Source organism: Priapulus caudatus, unplaced genomic scaffold (assembly GCF_000485595.1).
Source record: "Priapulus caudatus unplaced genomic scaffold, Priapulus_caudatus-5.0.1 Scaffold344, whole genome shotgun sequence".
Lineage (NCBI taxonomy): Eukaryota > Metazoa > Priapulida > Priapulimorpha > Priapulimorphida > Priapulidae > Priapulus > Priapulus caudatus.
The window spans coordinates 67,092-86,090 of NW_014577405.1; the positions used below are offsets into that span (position 1 = coordinate 67,092).

At 42.0% G+C, this 18,999-nt stretch overlaps 2 protein-coding genes across 3 annotated transcripts in view; one reads left to right on the forward strand and one right to left on the reverse strand.

Annotated features, from left to right (window-relative positions):
• Positions 1–7,676: 7,676 nt before the first annotated feature.
• On the reverse strand, positions 7,677–13,873 carry LOC106809313 (UPF0687 protein C20orf27 homolog). The gene is made up of 5 exons (XM_014812353.1): positions 13,564–13,873; positions 8,668–8,759; positions 8,379–8,517; positions 7,998–8,126; positions 7,677–7,878 (listed from the first exon to the last, which is right to left on the reverse strand). Exons 1-5 carry the CDS (start codon positions 13,610–13,612, stop codon positions 7,784–7,786), a joined length of 504 nt encoding a protein of 167 aa, XP_014667839.1. The 5' UTR covers positions 13,613–13,873; the 3' UTR covers positions 7,677–7,783.
• An 88-nt stretch (positions 13,874–13,961) lies between these two features.
• The window catches only part of LOC106809311 (protein MAK16 homolog A-like), a 13,397-nt gene continuing 8,359 nt past the window's right edge, over positions 13,962–18,999 (forward strand). Inside the window, exons 1-2 of one of the 2 annotated variants that reach the window (XM_014812351.1) lie at positions 13,962–14,113; positions 17,247–17,293. In XM_014812351.1, the coding sequence (XP_014667837.1) occupies positions 14,099–14,113; positions 17,247–17,293 (62 nt within the window). In that variant the 5' untranslated portion in view covers positions 13,962–14,098. The remainder of the gene's footprint in view (positions 14,114–17,246; positions 17,294–18,999) is intronic. The other variant, XM_014812352.1, reaches the window with a different exon arrangement.

The window sequence follows — 18,999 nt, forward strand, 5'->3', positions numbered from 1 at the left end:
CACACTGATCGAGATAATGCATCAGTGGTTCCTGAGTGTGGCTTACCAACACCACACTAATGTAGGGCATCATGCCAGCTGAGGAAGTCGTCAACAAGGCTCACCAGCCTTAGCATGTGCATACACGCGCGTGCGTGCATGTGTGCACTTGACATAGTATATGTCTTTTCATTAAGCAGCACGGGTATTTTGGGGTTCGGTCATAAGAGTATATATCAGAGCATTCTGAAGTTGGCGGTTGCCCCCGGAAACTGGAAACCCGTTTTCGTTTAGTTAAAAAAAATTACTAGTGTCTGGATTATTTCCTCAAAAAAACATTAACGCAACCATTTCCCAACTTATAATGTAGAAAATCTCATTGTAGACTTCTAAATTGAAAATCTAATTTAGAGGTGCATGTTCCAGTATCGCGCCGACATGCTGCGCCTGCCTGCCTTTGGTAAAACCTCCAGGAATTTCATCAGATCAACTAGACAGCTCAGGCTATGTTTTCTTTAGCATTTCCTGTTGCACACACGAGTTAACTGCTGTAGGTAGTCGTGACACTGTGGCCTAGGAATTTCTATTAATACCTTTAATGTCTAGCAGGCATGGCTGGTGGCAACATAAAAAAATGTGGGCTAATTAAAAAAAAAGATTGATTAACTGTGTCTTCTTATAAGTTATGTTTTAGAAGTATAAGTGGTGCATTTTACAACCAAAGTAAAATTTTGCTTAATTTTTAGCTCATCTGACGTAGTCAGATGCAGCTTGTAGAATCGCATGATTGTCCGTGCGTGCGTGCGTGCGTCCGTCCGTCCGTCAACAGTTGGGCACAAATCTAAACGGCTCGACGTACGGATTTGAAAGTCGGGACGTGGGAGGGTAATCCGAAAACGAGTTGGGATGTTGAAGATGGGGGTCAAAGGTCAAAGGTCAAGAGGTGTAAAAGAAGGGAGAAGAATAAAAAAGACTTATGTATAAGCCGTCTTGCTATGCACAAATGAATTTATCAGCAGAACACCAGACACCAGATGAGCCCTGTCGCACTGCAGCACTTGTTATGAAATATTGCTCAGCATTGTATGCTGAATAATATATTGATTGTACAGTCAATATTAATAACTATTAATTATTCAATTGTGGTCTCTATTTATATTTAATTTGAAATCTATTTTATTATGTGTAGTCTGTGATGTAGATTTGTGGTGCTGTAAATCATTATAGAAAGCAAGGTGCTTGTTGAAGAGTTAAGCAACATAAAAGATGATGTATATTTTTTGTATGTATTCGTGCCACCTGTACAGGGCCTTATAATTATTATAGTTGTGATCGATTCCTATATGCAGTTGTGAGAGGTGATTATTTACTGATGTTCTAGGAATAATTATGCATTTGTTATAACATATTGCATGTATATTGAATAATTAGTAATGTTATGTATTGTGTAGTGGTATTTATCTTTTTGCAAGTGTCCTATACGTACGTGTGTGATTGCATATAAGGAAAGTGATTTCAGGTACCGGTATACTGCAAATTGTGATTTTTACTTTTTGAGATGAAATATTTTTTGTCAGTGTTTATTCTCGTAACAGCGTGATTACGTTTGTGTACTAAAATATATGTAGAAGACAGGTGTAAAATATGGTGAAGGTATAATCAGCCTGCTGGTGCCATAAATAGGACTGGTTAGTGCACAGGTGAGTATTATGACAATAAAATTAGGTGAATTGGGGCAATTAAATTAATCTGGTGCAGATTGTGGCACCTTCAGAAATTCGAGTGATATAGCAATCAGATGTGATGACCCCAAAAAATTTATCTGTGATTTTCAAAACATTGTAAATAATCTTAGTTTTATAATAAAAAATTTGAAACGATTAAATGTATTTATTCTATTAACACGTGACCTGATAATTTGTAGGGCCTACTGTACAGTACTGAGTAACAGAATTGTGCTTTTGGAGTTTATGCATAAAATAAGCACACATTCAGTCATAGTAACATAAGAACTTTTATATTATGATTAGGGGTGCACCGGAACTTGGATCCGGCCGAATCCCAAATTTTTCAGAGTTCCGGTTCTGGCCGGAACCCTCCAGGAACAGTCGGCCGGAACCGGAACCTTTTCCTAAATTCATTTCTGCTACAAGCGTCATCAAGATCAAAAGATCAGTCACTGAATGTAGTTGAGCGTCAGTAGATTCAACTTGCTGACAATATAGTGTTAACAACTTCACACTATTCCGCCCAAAAAACTTTGCCACTTGAACATCGTCTAACTAACTGAACTGAACCTAACTTATGTTAGGTGATTCATGAGATTTTCTTTTAAAATAAAATACTCTTACTCTTAGAGCCACAGGAATGGCATCTGTCTGTTAGTGTTAGTTGAAAATAATCGACTAAAACCATGCAGCTAGGTATACTGCAACATGCAGGTTTTGCCACACAATTCGCTCGCGACTAAGATGCCAGAATCATGCATTGTAAGCAGATGATTCATACACCTATAACAACCATCCTGTAATTAGAACTGTAGCATTGAGAACAATGAGAACAATGTAGAATGTGAACATGTAGACAATGAGAACATGTAGAACAATGAGCATTGTCCTACTCGCCCGAGTGATGTGCATGCTAATAATATTTTGTTCAGGCTGAGTGAGTTTGCACAATACTGGGCCAAAACTGTCAAGTTTATTCCCAGCTTAAAGGGATACTAGACTCTAGGATTTTACTGCATACAACTGCACTTACTGTATAACAAATAGTCTATACCCACACGTACTTGTTACCAGACACCCAATTTAATTGTTAATTAATTATACATCAACGCTACGAAATTTGAACGGCGCCATTGACACCCGCGACCGTGCTGCCACCTTGAAAAAGTTGCGCATTTCCCAATATATTTTGGACGTTACAGACCGAGGGCTATAATCACAATTAAAGGTGCAATTATATTTATACCTAAATGCTATTTAACAGAACGATGTTCATTTTAGGACAAATTTATCCATAATATAACTGAAACTATATGTCGCTTATATGATATTATAATCCTTTTTCTTTTAAATTAATAAATAAGAAACACCCTCGGTCTGTAGCCCTTGGCTGAAAAGTTGTTTTGCGCGACTTTTCAGATCGTGCGCTTTGATCGAGTGGCGCCACCATCGTTGTAATCCAACTGTAGACGTTAGTTTTAAAACATTTTTTTTAAATATTTCGAATGGTGATTGAACCATGAAACTTTTTATGTAGCGTAATTTTAACCTAAATTAACTGAAAATAACCCTAGAACCTAGAGTAAAAGATCCCTTTAAGGTCCGGTTCCGGCCAGGTAGTTCCGGCTGGTTCCGGTTCATATGCTTCATTTTTATGTTCTTTATGTTCATTTTTGTGTTCCGGCTGGTTCATTTTTATGTTCCGGTCCGAAACATAAAAAGTTGGATCTGGTGCACCCCTAATTATGATGTGGTCCCCCATGTATACTAGCAACATAATTGATTAGAATAGTATCCTATATTCACAAGTCGTATTTCTTTTACAAACACTATTTATCTGACGCACACTAATGTCCACACGCACACACATCAACGCATACAAATACACATACAAATACTGTTGTAACCATCAATGTGTGTACATACAATTTGGATGCAATTTCCCTTTCTCTTAATACCTTTACTTCTGTAACCACTTGCCAACTCCACATTACCAGTATAAATTTGACATACATTTTTACAATACACATCAATCCATGAACGCATTCATTCTAGTCATAGATAGCTTATAATAAAGTGAAATATCTCTATCGTATAAGAAGTATGAAAATCATGCTCTAATAATTTCACTATTACTATTCATATAAAATGAGCTACAGTCCTAATGAAGTAGTTCATAGTCATACTAATGCTCATAGGGTCTATGTCCCCCAGGGTACTGCCGGAACGTACCCTGGGTACGGTCCGGTATACCGGAACCTACCCTGGGTACGGTCCGGTATACCGGAACCTACCCTGGTCACTATTTAATATGGTTAGGGTTAGGGTTAGGGTTAGGGAGTAGGCGTAGGCGACTCCCTAGACTCGTTAGTGGAGTAGGCGAGGTACGGTCCGGCATATTAGATAGTACCATGGTACCGTTCCGGTATGCCAGACCGTACCAGGGTACGTTCCGGCAAGTACCCGGGGGACAAGACCCTCTCAGCATACTAATATTTGGTAAATGTTGCTTCTAGGGTTGGCATGTATATCCGGCCGACCAAATGTGACCAGGCAGACTAGAACATAGATTGAGGATCTTGTTGCCTAACACACTTCCTAACTGGGATGAATAATGAAAATGAATGAAGGGAACCAGATTTGGGATCCAAAGAATTTGTGGCCTGGCCAGTTCATTAGATAGGTAGTAGCATGGCCAGCTTGAGTCCACTAACAGTTCACTCCAAGTGCCGCAAGCGAACAGCGCTCAACCTGTCGCTCATTGTCTTCCGGGAATACGGAACCTACCCTGGTCACTATTAATATGGTTAGGGTTAGGGTAGGGTTAGGGAGTAGGCGTAGGCGATCCCTAGACTCGTTAGTGGAGTAGGCGAGGTACGGTCCGGCATATTAGATAGTACCATGGTACGTTCCGGTATGCCAGACCGTACCGGAGTACGTTCCGCAGCTAACCCCGGGGGGACATAGACCCTCTCAGCCATACTAATATTTGGTAATGTGCTTCTAGGGTTGGGCATGTATACCGGCCGACAGAATGTGACCAGGCAGACTAGACTAGATGAGGATCTTGTTGCCTAACACACTTCCAACTGGGATGAATAATGAAAATGAATGAAGGGACAGCATTTGGGATCAAAGAATTTTGTGCCTGGCCAAGTTCATTAGATAGGTAGTAGCATTGGCCAGCTTGAGTCACTAACAGTCATACAAGTGCCGCAGAGCGACAGCGCTCACCTGACGGCAGGTGTTCTGATGCTAAGCCTAAAAAAATTCCTATTACTAATGCTCATAGGGTCTATGTCCCCCAGGGTACTGCCGAACGTACCCTGGGTACGCGTCCGGTATACCGGAACCTACCCTGGTCACTATTTAATATGGTTTAGGGTTAGGGTTAGGGTTAGGAGTAGGCTAGGCGACTCCCTTAGACTCGTTAGTGGAGTGTCGAGGTACGGTCCGGCATTAGATACGTACCATGGTACGTTCCGGTATGCCAGACCGTACCCAGGGTACGGTCCGGCAGTACCCGGGGCGCATAGACCCTCTCAAGCCATACTAATATATTTGGTAATGGTGCTTCTAGGGTGTGGCATGCTATACCGGCCGACAGAATGTGACCAGGCAGACTAGACTAGATGAGGATCTTTGTTGCCTAACACACTTCCTAACTGGGATGAATAATGAAAATGAATGAAGGGAACAGATTTGGGATCAAAGAATTTGTGCCTGGCCAAGTTCATTAGATAGGTAGTAGCATTGGCCAGCTTTGAGATCACTCAACAGTCATACAAGTGCCGCAGAGCGACAGCGCTCACCTGACGGCAGGTGTTCTGATGCTAAGGCCTAAAAAAATAAATGATGTGTTTCGAGAACCGGTCTTGAAAAAATTAGTAGGGTAGGTAGGGATTTTTTTTTTTTTTTTTAATAAGCCGATCGATGTGTGCAATTTTTCGGACGTATTACTACCAGCGTTTCACTTACCAGTAGTATATACTGGACAACGTTGTTCCTATGACATTGTATACAGAATGTCAGTGCGTCCTGCGCTTGCATAAATCGAGTTTCAACCTGTACTGCAGTGAACAGGCGACATCAACAATACCGCGATAAGAGATCGACGCTGTTCGAGCTGCGTAGACAACTGGGTTGTGATTGTTGGTCAAAATACGTCGATATACATTGCATCTAACTGAAAATGTTTGCTTGTTTTTTGTTTTGTTTTTTATTGACATAATATCACATATTGACATATCAGATTTTTTTATTTTTTGATAAATTTATTTTTTTTTGGAAAATGGAAAAAAAAATAGGGTCGGCCCTATTTGCTAGGTAGGGTCGGGTCTCGGAAACACACTTTTTTTTTTTTAGGCCTAAACTCGCTGGCAAACAAATAAAGAGCACCCTCCTCAACCGCGTTCGCGCTCAGGCATATATCTAGGATACTACTAATACAGATCTAAAATCTATGATAGCTTAGGGCTTTGCTATACCGGTAGTACAGTAATAAAGATACAGCTGTGTAACTTTAATGACTTCGCAATATTAACATGTTATCATGGATATGCGTCGAGCGCGAGCGTATGGTGGTGGTGGTGGGAGAGTGGGCGGAGGGGCGGGTGGAAGGGGCTCTAATAGCAAAAGCAGTTGCCGCGAGATGGCGCGTGCAAGTGTCATCAATAATCAAAGATGGCATCACCTTCGTGCGTGATAACCTCACTCCATTGAGTTGCTGAAATCCAAGTATATTCAGGCAGGCGAGAATTTCGCTCAGCTGTGAGTTAACACATCTGCATTGCAGGTTGCCAGACAATAAATTATGATTAGAATAGTGCCAGTTCACCCCCATGCATGCGTAATGGGCTGCCCCCATGATTTTGCCTACACACGCGAGCATTCAGGTTCATTACAGTGTTGCTATTACAGGGTGCTACTCAGGGTGCTAATACAGACTGCTTTAGAAAAATAATATGATTTAAGGAGCGTAAACCTTGTTCAAACAAACATTTGCCTTTGCAATTGAACTGTGCAACTGTAGCCTCACATCCACAAGCAAAAGCAGTCAGTCCTTTGTTAACAGTCAACAAATCCATGTTTAACCCTCCTCTTGAGGGTCAAAAGGTTATCCGACACTTACTCTCACATGTCAGCAGAAAGTACATTTCACGGTCCTTTCAATAAAGCCATAAAATGCTAAGTCACCGCTGAACAAAAAAGTTTTTCAATCGCTCCGTCACACCATGTCCTCAGAAAATGTATAAGAATCTCCCTGTGCCCATTGACCTTTGACCTGTGACCTCCAATTTCAGCACAGTGATGGGCTTTTCCTACCATGATGCCTATACAAGACTATCACAAGCCTAGGTCGAGCCATTTAGATTTGTGCCGCAATTCTGCATTTCCTCCCTATACCTTAAGTTAAGGAGGGAATGTTCCCCCTTCTTTTACACCTCTTGACCTTTAACCTTTGACCCCCAGCTTCGACATCCCAACTCGTTTTGACGATCCCCCCCAACGTCCCGAATAACGTGACCGTACATCGAGCGGATAAGATTTGTGCCCAACTATTGACGGACGCACGGCCGGACGCACGCACGGACGGACGGACGATCATGCGATTCTACAAGCTGCATCTGACTATGTCAGATGAGCTAAAAAAGTGACAGAATTTTAATGATACAGATTATGAATGATTGGTCAGTGATATTGAGGGGCTCATACATAGTAGAGGCACCTATGGTAATCTAGTTATTTAAAATGCCGTGATTTACGAAAATTTCCTACCATTCTCTAAAAATATGAAAATGGTACCCATTGTTAATTAAAAAAACATTCAAGGCTGAGACAGGTCATTCCAAACTCACACATGTACACAACCTCTTCTACGTAAACGATGAATAAAAACATGATATAAATTCAATTTAATAATATTGCAATGAATCACGAAGATTCACACATTAATTAACATACAATATGTACAAATTCCCTAATTCCCTTATATTTAATTCAGTCAAAGATTAGAACAAAGCAGATCTGCGCAACAACCTTATGAAACTAATTCAAATCGCTAATACTATTCTGGCTTAGAATCCTTGCCAGTCACTCATATCATCTTCATCCATTTCCACCCCAGTGCAATGAATTCCATCCTTCAATGAAGGTGTGCCTTTCCCCTTACCTGAGAGGTAAACAAGGTAAAACACAGTTTACTATCAACAGTGTAGCGCGGATACCCTTTGCCCATCTCCAAGGACTATAATAAGTTGTTGCTTCATTTAAGCCACAGAAGATACTTACCAAGCACTCTAGCCATGATGATAATTGTATAATGTCTTTTTTCATCCTCAGTAGATGTTAGTACTAAGGGTTCTTTCAACAGTTTCTCCTTGTGTGCCAACAAATCAATTATTAGGTCGTGACCCATGCCTAAAATCACAAGAAGTTCATATGCTATCAGGGTTAGCAGATCTATGCAAAATACCTATTAAAACTAAGCAAGTGCACAGAAAGTGTGAAAGCTGCCCGAGACCAACATTAAATGATTTCATATTACCAGTATGAGTATGGTAGTGATCTGCATGGCTTTCATAGCTTGACCTGGTTACAAGCAAGAAATTACTTAAGAAAAACCTAAACTGTGTTCTATTTCCCCCACCCAATGTCCTCTGTAGTACCTACCACTTTCTGCTGGTCGGATCTCCTCTAGTCTGATGTGAGCAGCTGGTTCTGCAATAACCTCTTCTCCCAACTGGTCAGGAATGCAAAACCTCACCTCATACCTGTGTTTGTACTGCAAGAAGCCCAGGTGAACTGAAACCTGAAACAGGCAGGTAAGTAACTACTAAGGAAAGCTATTACAAACATGTTACCATTAAAGCATCCATGCTTATGAGTGATATAATGACAGAAAGTTGAGGTTATAGTCATCCTACAACTGTGATACTCATAATAAAGCTTCATGTCATACCTTATCCACTGCCTCTGGTCTGACCACTATCTGTGAGTCGTGCCCCTCTTGCAGTTCTGGTTCCGTTACTGTGAAGTGAACGTGAGCAGATGCTGAAATGACAACGTCACAGTGACAACTCTTGAAACTGATGCAATTTCTGCACCACCGGTGTAAAAACCTGCTATGCCTAAGTCGACTTGGTATTTAACGCAATTTAGATGACTTTGTTGCCTAGTATAAGATATAATGGGTTTTGCTCCTTCTGACTGGCAATATAACAAGGATTGAAGGTAGGCTTTTCATTCTAGGTTTTTTCATTCACAGAAGGGTAGGCTTTTTTTTAAATCTTGGTTTCACACTAGTTTCCTAATATGAACAGGTTATGACAGCAGGGAATGAAATTAGCCAAAATGTGAACAGGCTAATCCAACATTTTAAACAGGCCCTTAGACAAATTGAACAGGTCCTTACAAGTTTGAACAGGCCCTTAATTTTGTTCAATTTATTCCATTACTAATAAAGGAATTTTATCTTTGTGTTTATTAGGCATACTCATAGTATTTCAATATTTCATTGCTATCAGTGGTCGGAGATCTAGTTGTTTGTCAGGAATTGCTGGAACATGATTTACTTCTGAGCACTAGCAGTCACCAAGTAAAAACTAGTCAGGAAATTTGTAAATATTGTTGATATAAAGGCAAGATAGGCAAATTTTGAATAGGCCAAGTGAACTGATTATATGGGGGTTTGAAGCGGTGGCCGCCGGCAAAATAGCTATAATTTCGCGCACTGCGACAGTTCTAAATAAAGCGCTGCTTTTAATATAAATTTTAGTGCCACCTTTCCCCCACAAAGCTGTGTAAAATATATATAGAGAGTAATAGCAACCCTACTAGATCAATAAATTGTGTTCTAGGCACTTTTATATGATGACACTTTAGGTTCCAATTCTCTACCATATCAGTCATATGCAGCTACAGTGAGTGGTAACCTCATCATGATAACTCTATACATAATCCACAGGACTATAAAGAAGACAGAGTTTGACATCAGTTAGATCAGTAGATCAACACACTGCAAACAACAGCACAGAAGGTTTCAATGTTACAATTTTTTAAAGATAATGGGAAAGAGTTCGAGGAAGGAACCACTGAAACAAAGACACCAAATGTGACTGGGTCCTATGAGCATGAGTCTGAGACATGGTGGAAACAGTGGTCAGAAGGAGATGACTGAGTACGATGAAACTAAGAAGATTTGATCTTGAAAGTAAGATAGGATAGTAAGATACTAATTTCAATGTGGCCGTGGTAAATATTGTAAAAGCTTGTGGGATTCGTACAACAAAAACGAGCACAAAGAGGGGGCCAGTCGAGATCGGCAAGAATATCTTCAGAACTGGACTTGTAGTTATTTTTGACCCATCAAGCAGCTTTGTGCTAAATGTGTTCTAATCTGTTGCAGTTCTGTATGGTACACAGGGCCTAGCCAGCACGGTATATTCAAGAGCATGGAGGATCATGGTTTTAAATGCCAGTAGCTAGGTTTCATTGTCAGCAAGAGAACGATTGTGGCATAGCATGCCTAAGGAGCGATTACCCTTCTCACAGATGTAATCAATGAGGGCGTTTCAGCGAAGGTTGCTACTAATGATAACAAACACGTGAATATTTGTACGTTGGAGTAAATGACAGGCACTCTTAAGGTAAGTAAGAGTAAACTAAAGATAAGGTGATTTATATGGGAAATGTATAAAATTTTGCATTTGTCAGAATTGAAGGTCGTGCCACAAGGCCATAGCTAGCGAAGGAGCGGGAGCAAGGGGGTCAGTTGCCCCCTCCCGAAGAAAATGGGATACAAACATGGTCAATGGCAGTCACCTCTCAGAACACAGCCATGCACGCGGCTTTGCCCCTCTAGGCAAAGGGGTTGCCTAAGCCCTGGCCAGGTCACACAGGCACTTGGAGCGTTTAAATAAAAAAAGAAGGCTAAATAGATACGAAATCTATTTACTATCATTTAAGTCTTAATGTTTCTATACTCTCTTTCACTTATTATGGCGACATTTCCTGAAAATGCCGTCCAATGCTCATCTGCAACAATTTGAACAAATGCTGGCTTGCCGTGCACACTGACACATAATATATAGCAGGTAGGAAGCGTATGTGGTAAATAAAATGGCTGCAAGAATATGCTATAATAGACTGGTACTCACTCCACCTCGATTACTCGATGGTTCGCTTCATCGAGTCTAAGCGAAAGGTGGGAGCGAGTAACAGTCTAAGGATATATAGGCGCGCACTGCATTTTGGAAACTACACGTGCTTTCCAACTCCCATAGAGCCTCGTCAAAAGCCGCCAGTGGAGCGTTGCAAAAACGTTGCAGGTTGCGGCAAAAAAAATGAGGTCACGAAGAGCGCCGGTGGGTGTTTCCTGATTCTGACAGCCATTTACAAAACTGCGCAATGGCAGCAAATTCAGAATTTCGTCCAGGCTTTGTGATTTCGCGTGACACAGCTCGGTTACGCACACAGACAATATTTTTTTATAACAAGTGAACACTGTTCTGAAATAGAAACAAAGATGAAGTAGAATGGTGAATATTTGTGTTGTATTCGTGTGAAATCAGTGAGCGTCGAGCGAATTTTGGCAGCACGCTTTCCTACCTGCTATATATTTATGTGTCAGTGTGCAGCGGCAGCCATGGCAACAGCCAGCGTTTGTTTCAAATTGTTGAAGATGAGCATTTGACGCATTTGCAGAAATTGTCGACCAATAATAGGTGAAGCAGAGTATAGAAACATTAAAGCGCACAATGCGCATCCAACGGCTACTTTCTCCAGTACTAACAGAGCAAATACTTGGGCATGCATAATACACTACCTTATGACAAAAGAACTCTAGTTGCGCTGAGAGGGTCTATGTCCGCCTGGGGTACTGCTGGAGCGTACCCTAGGTTACCGTCCGGTATACCAGAACGTACCCTGGAACTATCTAATATGCCAGACCGTACCTCGCCTACTCTACTAACGAGTCTAGAGAGTCGCCTACGCCTATCCCTAACCCTAACCTAACCCTAACCCTAACCCTAATCTACTACCCTAACCATATTAATAGTGACAGGGTACGTTCGGTATACGGACCATACCAAGGTACGTTCCGGCAGACCTGGGGGACATAGACACTATGAGCTCTAGTTGCTCCCATTTCACTGCGCGTTTGCTTAAAACCCACAAGAAAGAGTGAGAAAACTGGCATTCTGGCGCAAACGCCGACTTGTTTGCCAAACAATTTAGCCTTGAAGTGGTTAGGTGATGTCACGTTTTTATCTTTGCTACACCGTACGCTGTACGCAGCAACCGCTGGACAGGTTGCTTGGGGAAACTGTCAACAACATCGAGATTTGAACAACATTGGAGGTATTTTCAAATACCTTTATAAGACAATGCGGCAGTGAATGTGGAGAAACTGGGTTATTTTGTCATAAGGTAGTGTGATTATGCATGCCACGAAGTATTTGCTGTCTAGTACTGAGAAATTAGGTTTGGATGCGCATTGTGCGGCTTAAGATTTGTAGTAATTAGATTTCGTATTTATTTAGCATTATATTTTATTGAAACGCTCCAAGTGCCTTGGCCCAGTAATGGCCCATATTTCAACACAGGTAATTAAGGATACGCCGCAGGGCTATCTTGGTCATCCTTACTGTGAAACGTATGGTGGCCAAGTCTAGTTTAGGATATGATCACTCCATTTAGCAATATGCGAAACACATTTGGGAGGCTAGTCTAGAAGCATCTGACGCCATTGTGTATTGTATTATAGACATGAAGTTGTGGGACATGTCTTCTAGACTAGGGCCACATTTGCAGGTCCAAAACTATCCTTGATCTGCACACTGTCCTCATCCTTGCCACACATTTGGCATTACCACTTACTCATTAGGTGTACACGAGGTATTAGATATAAATGGCTCGAGGATAGAGAAATGTCCAGTAATAAACATCATCCTATCCTATCACTGTCCTGGACGCGTGATTTTTTTTCCTAGGTCAATCAAGAACATAGGGCTCTAGTCTAGTGAGCGCTGCAATTGGTTGATACAAAATCACGTGCCTCAAACTCCTGTTTTTATGGTGCATTCACTGCATTGTGACCCTATCCCTAACCCTAACCCTATTAGAAAAAATATATAAAAAATTGTTGTAAATTTAATTGTTGTAAAAATAATTGTTGTTATTAAATTGTTGTAAATAAATCATGGAAATATTTGCGTTAATTGGAAAAATATTGTTAAACGCGATAAAGTAGTAAAAATTAGCAGAAAGCAGAAAACTAATTAAAAACAGATGGTATTCGATCACACGACCTTTCAGGGCCTTCGAATTGGCGTGCCTGTATCGGGCGTCGGCTATTGAGGATTTATTGGAGTTGATGGATTTTGGATCTGCTATGATATGACGACACTGTCTGACGTCATTGAGAGGACGCAACAAGCTCAACCAATAGCAGCGCTGCACTAGAGCCCTATGTTCTTGATTGACCTAGGCAAAAGAGTGGGGTTGTATTAGCTCTAGAACTATAGCCCTCCGCCGCGCGCGCTCGAATCCGCCTCCGTCCGCTCCTGCGGCGGAGCGGAGGGCTATAGTGTCTAGAGGCTAGGGTTGTATATACAATCACCCTTACTCTTGTTGGTTACCGATTATTGTATCTACAGGCCTACAGGGTGGCCCTGCATGATGTGGCTTGCATGGCGTGAGCACTATTGCTCTTAACTCTTTATAGCATTTATTAATAATCTAATTAATAAAAATGAAACTCTCATTCGCATTTACGCCAACAATATATAATTCTTCACCATACGTGGGCGCACTGACGTAGCATTACTACTACTAGTACTAGTATTTACTCTACCATTATGACTTTCCATGTGTTGTGTTTCTTGTTGATCATGTTCCATCATTTCGTCCTGGTTTCAGTTGGCGTTGGCGGTTGGCTGCGACTGGCGAGTGGCGACTCGTTGTGTTACTAGATTTGGTCTACTCAAACCCCTCAGACATAAACACGTTGTGTATATCTATGGTCTACTCACAATGGTGGGTTGGTCAGTTTCGCTCCAAACATACGGGAAATGTGTACACAGAACACGCACGGTCTAACAAGCGCAAAGATCTAGTAACACACACGCCGGCAAATCTTGCGGGAAGCAAGGAAGACGCTGTTAGTGTTAGATGTCGCCAAGAGGTGCCGCCTGCTGTCGACTGTATCGGGTCGTATCGTGAGCGGTTAGCCGGAAAACATTTATCGATTGTAGGTGTCCAAAAAGAGCATGGCAGCCGCCATCAAGTTGTAAGCGTGAAACGTTGATTAACATATTTCGGGATTAGGAAGAGAAACACCGACTTTTACGTATAACAGTGTCTGTTTCGCACCATACGAACAAGTCATCATGCAACAAGACGACGTATGCAATGTTATTGTTGAGAATAATACTGTATTGAATGTCATTTTTGTATAACTACGTAACACTAACACTGTCAATGTTGATGTTGATGTTGGTCTGACTTGATGCTACATTGCTAGCTCTAGTACTATAACCCGCGGGCCGCGTACATTGACTGCCGCAGGGCTATAGAACATTTTCAGCTAGATTTCGCTGCTGCAACAGTTTTCAAAGTTCCCACGAAAAATCGCTTTACAAAATGCAAAATGATCAGGCTTTTTAACAAGTGCTAAGTTCTAACAGTAACAGTAACACTTATCTATCTACGTAGACATCTCACCTATCTTTTTGAACACTTCCCACAACTTTACACTATGTATTTTAGCTCTAGTAACGGTGCAAATCTACTTTAGGCACCTTAGGTATCACGAAGTGATGCACAAATTTCTGTGTATCATCAACTGATGCACAGACTTTCCGTATATCCAGATGAGACGGGATACTAGAGAAGCGTTGCCAAAAGGAGGTGTTGATCCGAAGCGCTGCGAACAGATCTTGCACGAAGTTCCGTGGCAAGGCGCACGCGACCGCGGGAACGTCCTACGACAGTATGCAGCGCTGGCAGCTATGGATCCGTGCGCCGAATGCATAGGTCGGCACACGAATCCATAGCTGCCAGCGAGCAGTCGATAATTTTACCGGGAATACAATGAAACAGCTCAGCTGCATTGAGCTGCTGTTCTTTGCAAGTTCAATCAAAATATCAATAAAAGTGTCAACACCTTTTACTTCTACACTGTGTTGTATAAGTTAGGGTTAGGGTTAGGGTTCGGGTTAGGGTCAGGGTATTAGGCAGGAATATTTGTAATTCTTTCACATTTTTAACTTGTTTACATTTGTACATTTTACACTTTTTTCCATTTCTTTGGCCGTGCAGTTTCAAAACGGACCGTGCAAATCACGGCTGCACGGCTCGCTGGCTAATACGCATACACACACGACAGACACACTCACACAGTCTTGACTATACAAACAGACATGCATATACGCACACACACACGCACACACATAGATATATTTATGCATTCGAAAAAACCCTAACCCTAACCCTAACCTTAACCTAACACACTTCGTGATACCTATAAGATTATACTTTATGACTTAGGGTTAGGGTTAGGGTTTTTGCATCATTCCTTGATATACGGAAAGTCTGTGCATTAGTTGATGATACACAGACATCTGTGCATCACTTCGTGATACCTAAGGTGCCTAAAGTGGATTTGCGCCCTAGTAACTATAGCCCGCGTACAGTTGCCGCAGACACTGTACGCGGGCTATAGTTACTAGAGCTACATGTATTTATGCCTTTAATAGCTTTATTCCTCACAAGTTATACTGGCTGTACAGTTTGAAATATTATGGCGTGCGAACGCGTGGCGTCATCGGATATGTAGGCAAAACACATGGCAGCTATGGTGCATGTATATACAATACCGGTGACGTCACGCGTTCGCACGCCACAATATTTCAAACTGTACAGCCAGTAGTGCTGACTTGTGAGGAATAAAGCTATTAAAGGCATAAGTACATGGTGTAAAGTTGTGGAAAGTGTTCAAAAAGATAGGTGAGATGTCCACTTGGATAGATAAGTGTTAAAAAGCCCGATCATTTTGCGTTTTGTAAAGCGATTTTTCGTGGGAACTTTGGGAACTGTTGCAGCAGCGAAATCTACCTGAAAATGTTCTATAGCCCTGCGGCACTCAATGTACGCGGGCTATAGTACTAGAGCTAACTTGATGCCTACTACTACTAGTACTAGTACTAGTACTGCTGAGAGGGTCTATGTCCCCCAGAGTACTGCCGGAACGTACCCTGGGTACGGTCCGGTATACCCCTGGTACTACTACTATCTAATATGTCGGACCGTACCTCGCCTACTTTTTCTGTTTTCTGTTTGTGTCTTAACAGTATGCCTGCCTTTTTATTAGAATTTCAATATTAGTTCACTGTACACGCTGTAAATATCCTAAGGTAAACAAAATAAACCAGATTGCAACTCTCATTCGATTGGGACTTGGAAAACCTGATAAGACACAAGTAAAAAAATTACAACTATATTTTAATCTCAAGGTGCCATGTGTTTGCCTAATTGTCTTAACATTCACGATCACTCTTTTTGTTTTTATTTGAACTGTCCTGGTCAAAAATGGCTGCAATTGTGTTGTTTTCACTCACATTATTTCAGAAAATGATGCATAGGGGGAACTCTGTGAATAAGTAGTGTCCAGTAGCACGCAGTTAATTACTGCAAGCAAGCTAAAGGTTTGAAATGTTATTTTAAACATGTTACTCCGGTTTGCGGATGTTTGGAAACTGGGACAACTATAAGTTTTTGTTTAGTAATAAAATTACTTTCTTATTGCTTCGCAATACCACTGAAACCTTCGGCATGCATTAAAAAACAGAATTGAATGAAACCTGCATTCTTGTATGTCTTTCGGCCAATGATTAGTGTGAGATATCTCTCCCTCCCATTCTTTATAGGAGTTTATACCATCTATTATAAAAGTCAATACTATCAGTGCCAAATGTAACACATTTAAAAAACTAGACAGAGGGCACTCACGGAGAGTGCATACCTCCGCGAGCATGTAACATGTATGTGCTCGCTGGTGGCGGCTGCTTACTGACTCGCCTGCTGCTGCCTCGCCGCTCACTGGTGGCTGCTGCTGACTCGCCACTCGCTGACCCGACGCGCTGGCTGACTCGCCGCTCACTGGTGGCTGCTGCTGACTCGCCACTCGCTGACTCGACGCGCTATCGATCGCGCCGCCCGCTCGCTGACTCTAGTTTCAGTTTTAGTTGCAGTTTCTAGTAGTTCTAGCTTGTAGTAGTAGAATCGCTGAAATATTGATTGTTGCGCACAAGCGAGCGAGCTGCTGCTGACTCGACGCCCTAAGGCGAGCATGTGCTGAATCGATCGCTGCTGGCTCGCTGCTGGCTACACACACACACGAACACACACACGAACACATCACACGAGAGGCATCACATTACCTAACTGCAACTCCGTTGCGCGGAGGTAATAATGCAGACTGGTCCTATGAGTTTGTGTGCCAGCCATCTCCACTGATGTTTACAATGTGATTTTCAGGTTATCTGGAGTATTATCAATGGTTCATTCTGCTCATTCAAGACACAGTAAGTAATTATGTATAAAAATATGTACTCACAGATGTAATCAATGAGGGCGTTTCAGCGAAGGTTGCTACTAATGATAACAAACACGTGAATATTTGTACGTTGGAGTAAATGACAGGCACTCTTAAGGTACAGTAGGTAAACGTAAAGGTTAAAGGTGATTTATATGGGAAAATGTATAAAATTTTGCATTTGTCAGAATTGAAGGTCGTGCCCACAAGGCCATAGCTAGCGGAAGGAGCGGGAGCAAGGGGGTCAGTTGCCCCCTCCCCGAAAGAAATGGGATACAATACATGGTCAATGGCAGTCACCTTCTCAGAACACACCATGCACGCGGCTTTGCCCCTCTAGGCAAAGTGGGTTGCCTAAGCTCCTGGCCCAGGTCACAGGCACTTGGAGCGTTTCAATAAAAAAAAAGGCTAAATAGATACCAAATCTATTTACTATCATTTAAGTCTTAATGTTTCTATACTCTCTTTCACCTATTATTGCCGACAATTTCCTGAAAATGCCGTCCAAATGCTCATCTGCAACAATTTGAACAAATGCTGGCTGCCGCTGCACACTGACACATAAATATATAGCAGGTAGGAAAGCGTATGTGGTAATAAAATGGCTGCAAGTACAGGGCTATATAGACTGGTACTCACTCCCACCTCGATTACTCGATGGTATCGCTCTCATCGAGTAACTAAGCCGAAAGGTGGGAGCGAGTAACAGTCTAAGGGCTATATAGGCGGCGCACTGCATTTTGGAAAACTACCACGCTGCTTTCCAACTCCCATACGAGCCTCGTCAAAGCCGCCAGTGGAGCGTTGCAAAAACGTTGCAGCGTTGCGGCACAAAAAATGAGGTCACGAAGAGCGCCGGTGGGTGTTTCCCGATTCTGACAGCCATTTACAAAAACTGCGCAATGGCAGCAAATTCAAGAATTTCGTCAGGCTTTGTGATTTCGCGTGACACAGCTCGGTTACGCACACAGACAATATGTTTTTATAACAAGTGAACACTGTTCTTGAAATAGAAACAAAGATGAAGTAGAATGGTTGAATATTTGTGTTGTATTCGTGTGAAATCAAGTGAGCGTCGAGCGAATTTTGGCAGCACGCTTTCCTACCTGCTATATATTTATGTGTCAGTGTGCAGCGGCAGCCATGGTAACAGCCAGCGTTTGTTCAAATTGTTGAAGATGAGCATTTGGACGGCATTTGCAGGAAATTGTCGACAATAATAGGTGAAAGCAGAGTATAGAAACATTAAAGCCGCACAATGCGCATCCAAACGCTACTTTCTCCAGTACTAGACTAGCAAATACTTCGTGGCATGCATAATCACACTACCTTATGACAAAATAAACTCTAGTTGCGCTGAGAGGGTCTATGTCCCCCGGGGTACTGCTGGAGCGTACCCTAGGTACCATCCGGTATACCAGAACGTACCCTGGTACTATCTAATATGCCAGACCGTACCTCGCCTACTCTACTAACGAGTCTAGAGAGTCGCCTACGCCTACTCCCTAACCCTAACCTTAACCCTACCCCTAACCCTAATCCTAACCCTAACCATATTAAATAGTGACCAGGGTACGTTCCGGTATACCGGACCGTACCAAGGGTACGTTCCGGCAGTAACCTGGGGGACATAGACACTATGAGCTCTAGTTGCTCCCATTTCACTGCGCGTTTGCTTAAAACCCACAAGAAAGA

Excerpts from the sequence above, each read along its gene's own strand:
- LOC106809313 (XM_014812353.1), bottom strand. The coding sequence starts at position 13,612 with ATGATGGAACATGATCAACAAGAAACACAACACATGGAAAGTCATAAT. Across the intron at positions 8,518-8,667 it reads GACCAGAGGCAGTGGATAAG|GTTTCAGTTCACCTGGGCTT; the intron begins GTATGACATGAA and ends TGCCTGTTTCAG. Across the intron at positions 8,127-8,378 it reads GATCCGACCAGCAGAAAGTG|GCATGGGTCACGACCTAATA; the intron begins GTAGGTACTACA and ends TTGTGATTTTAG.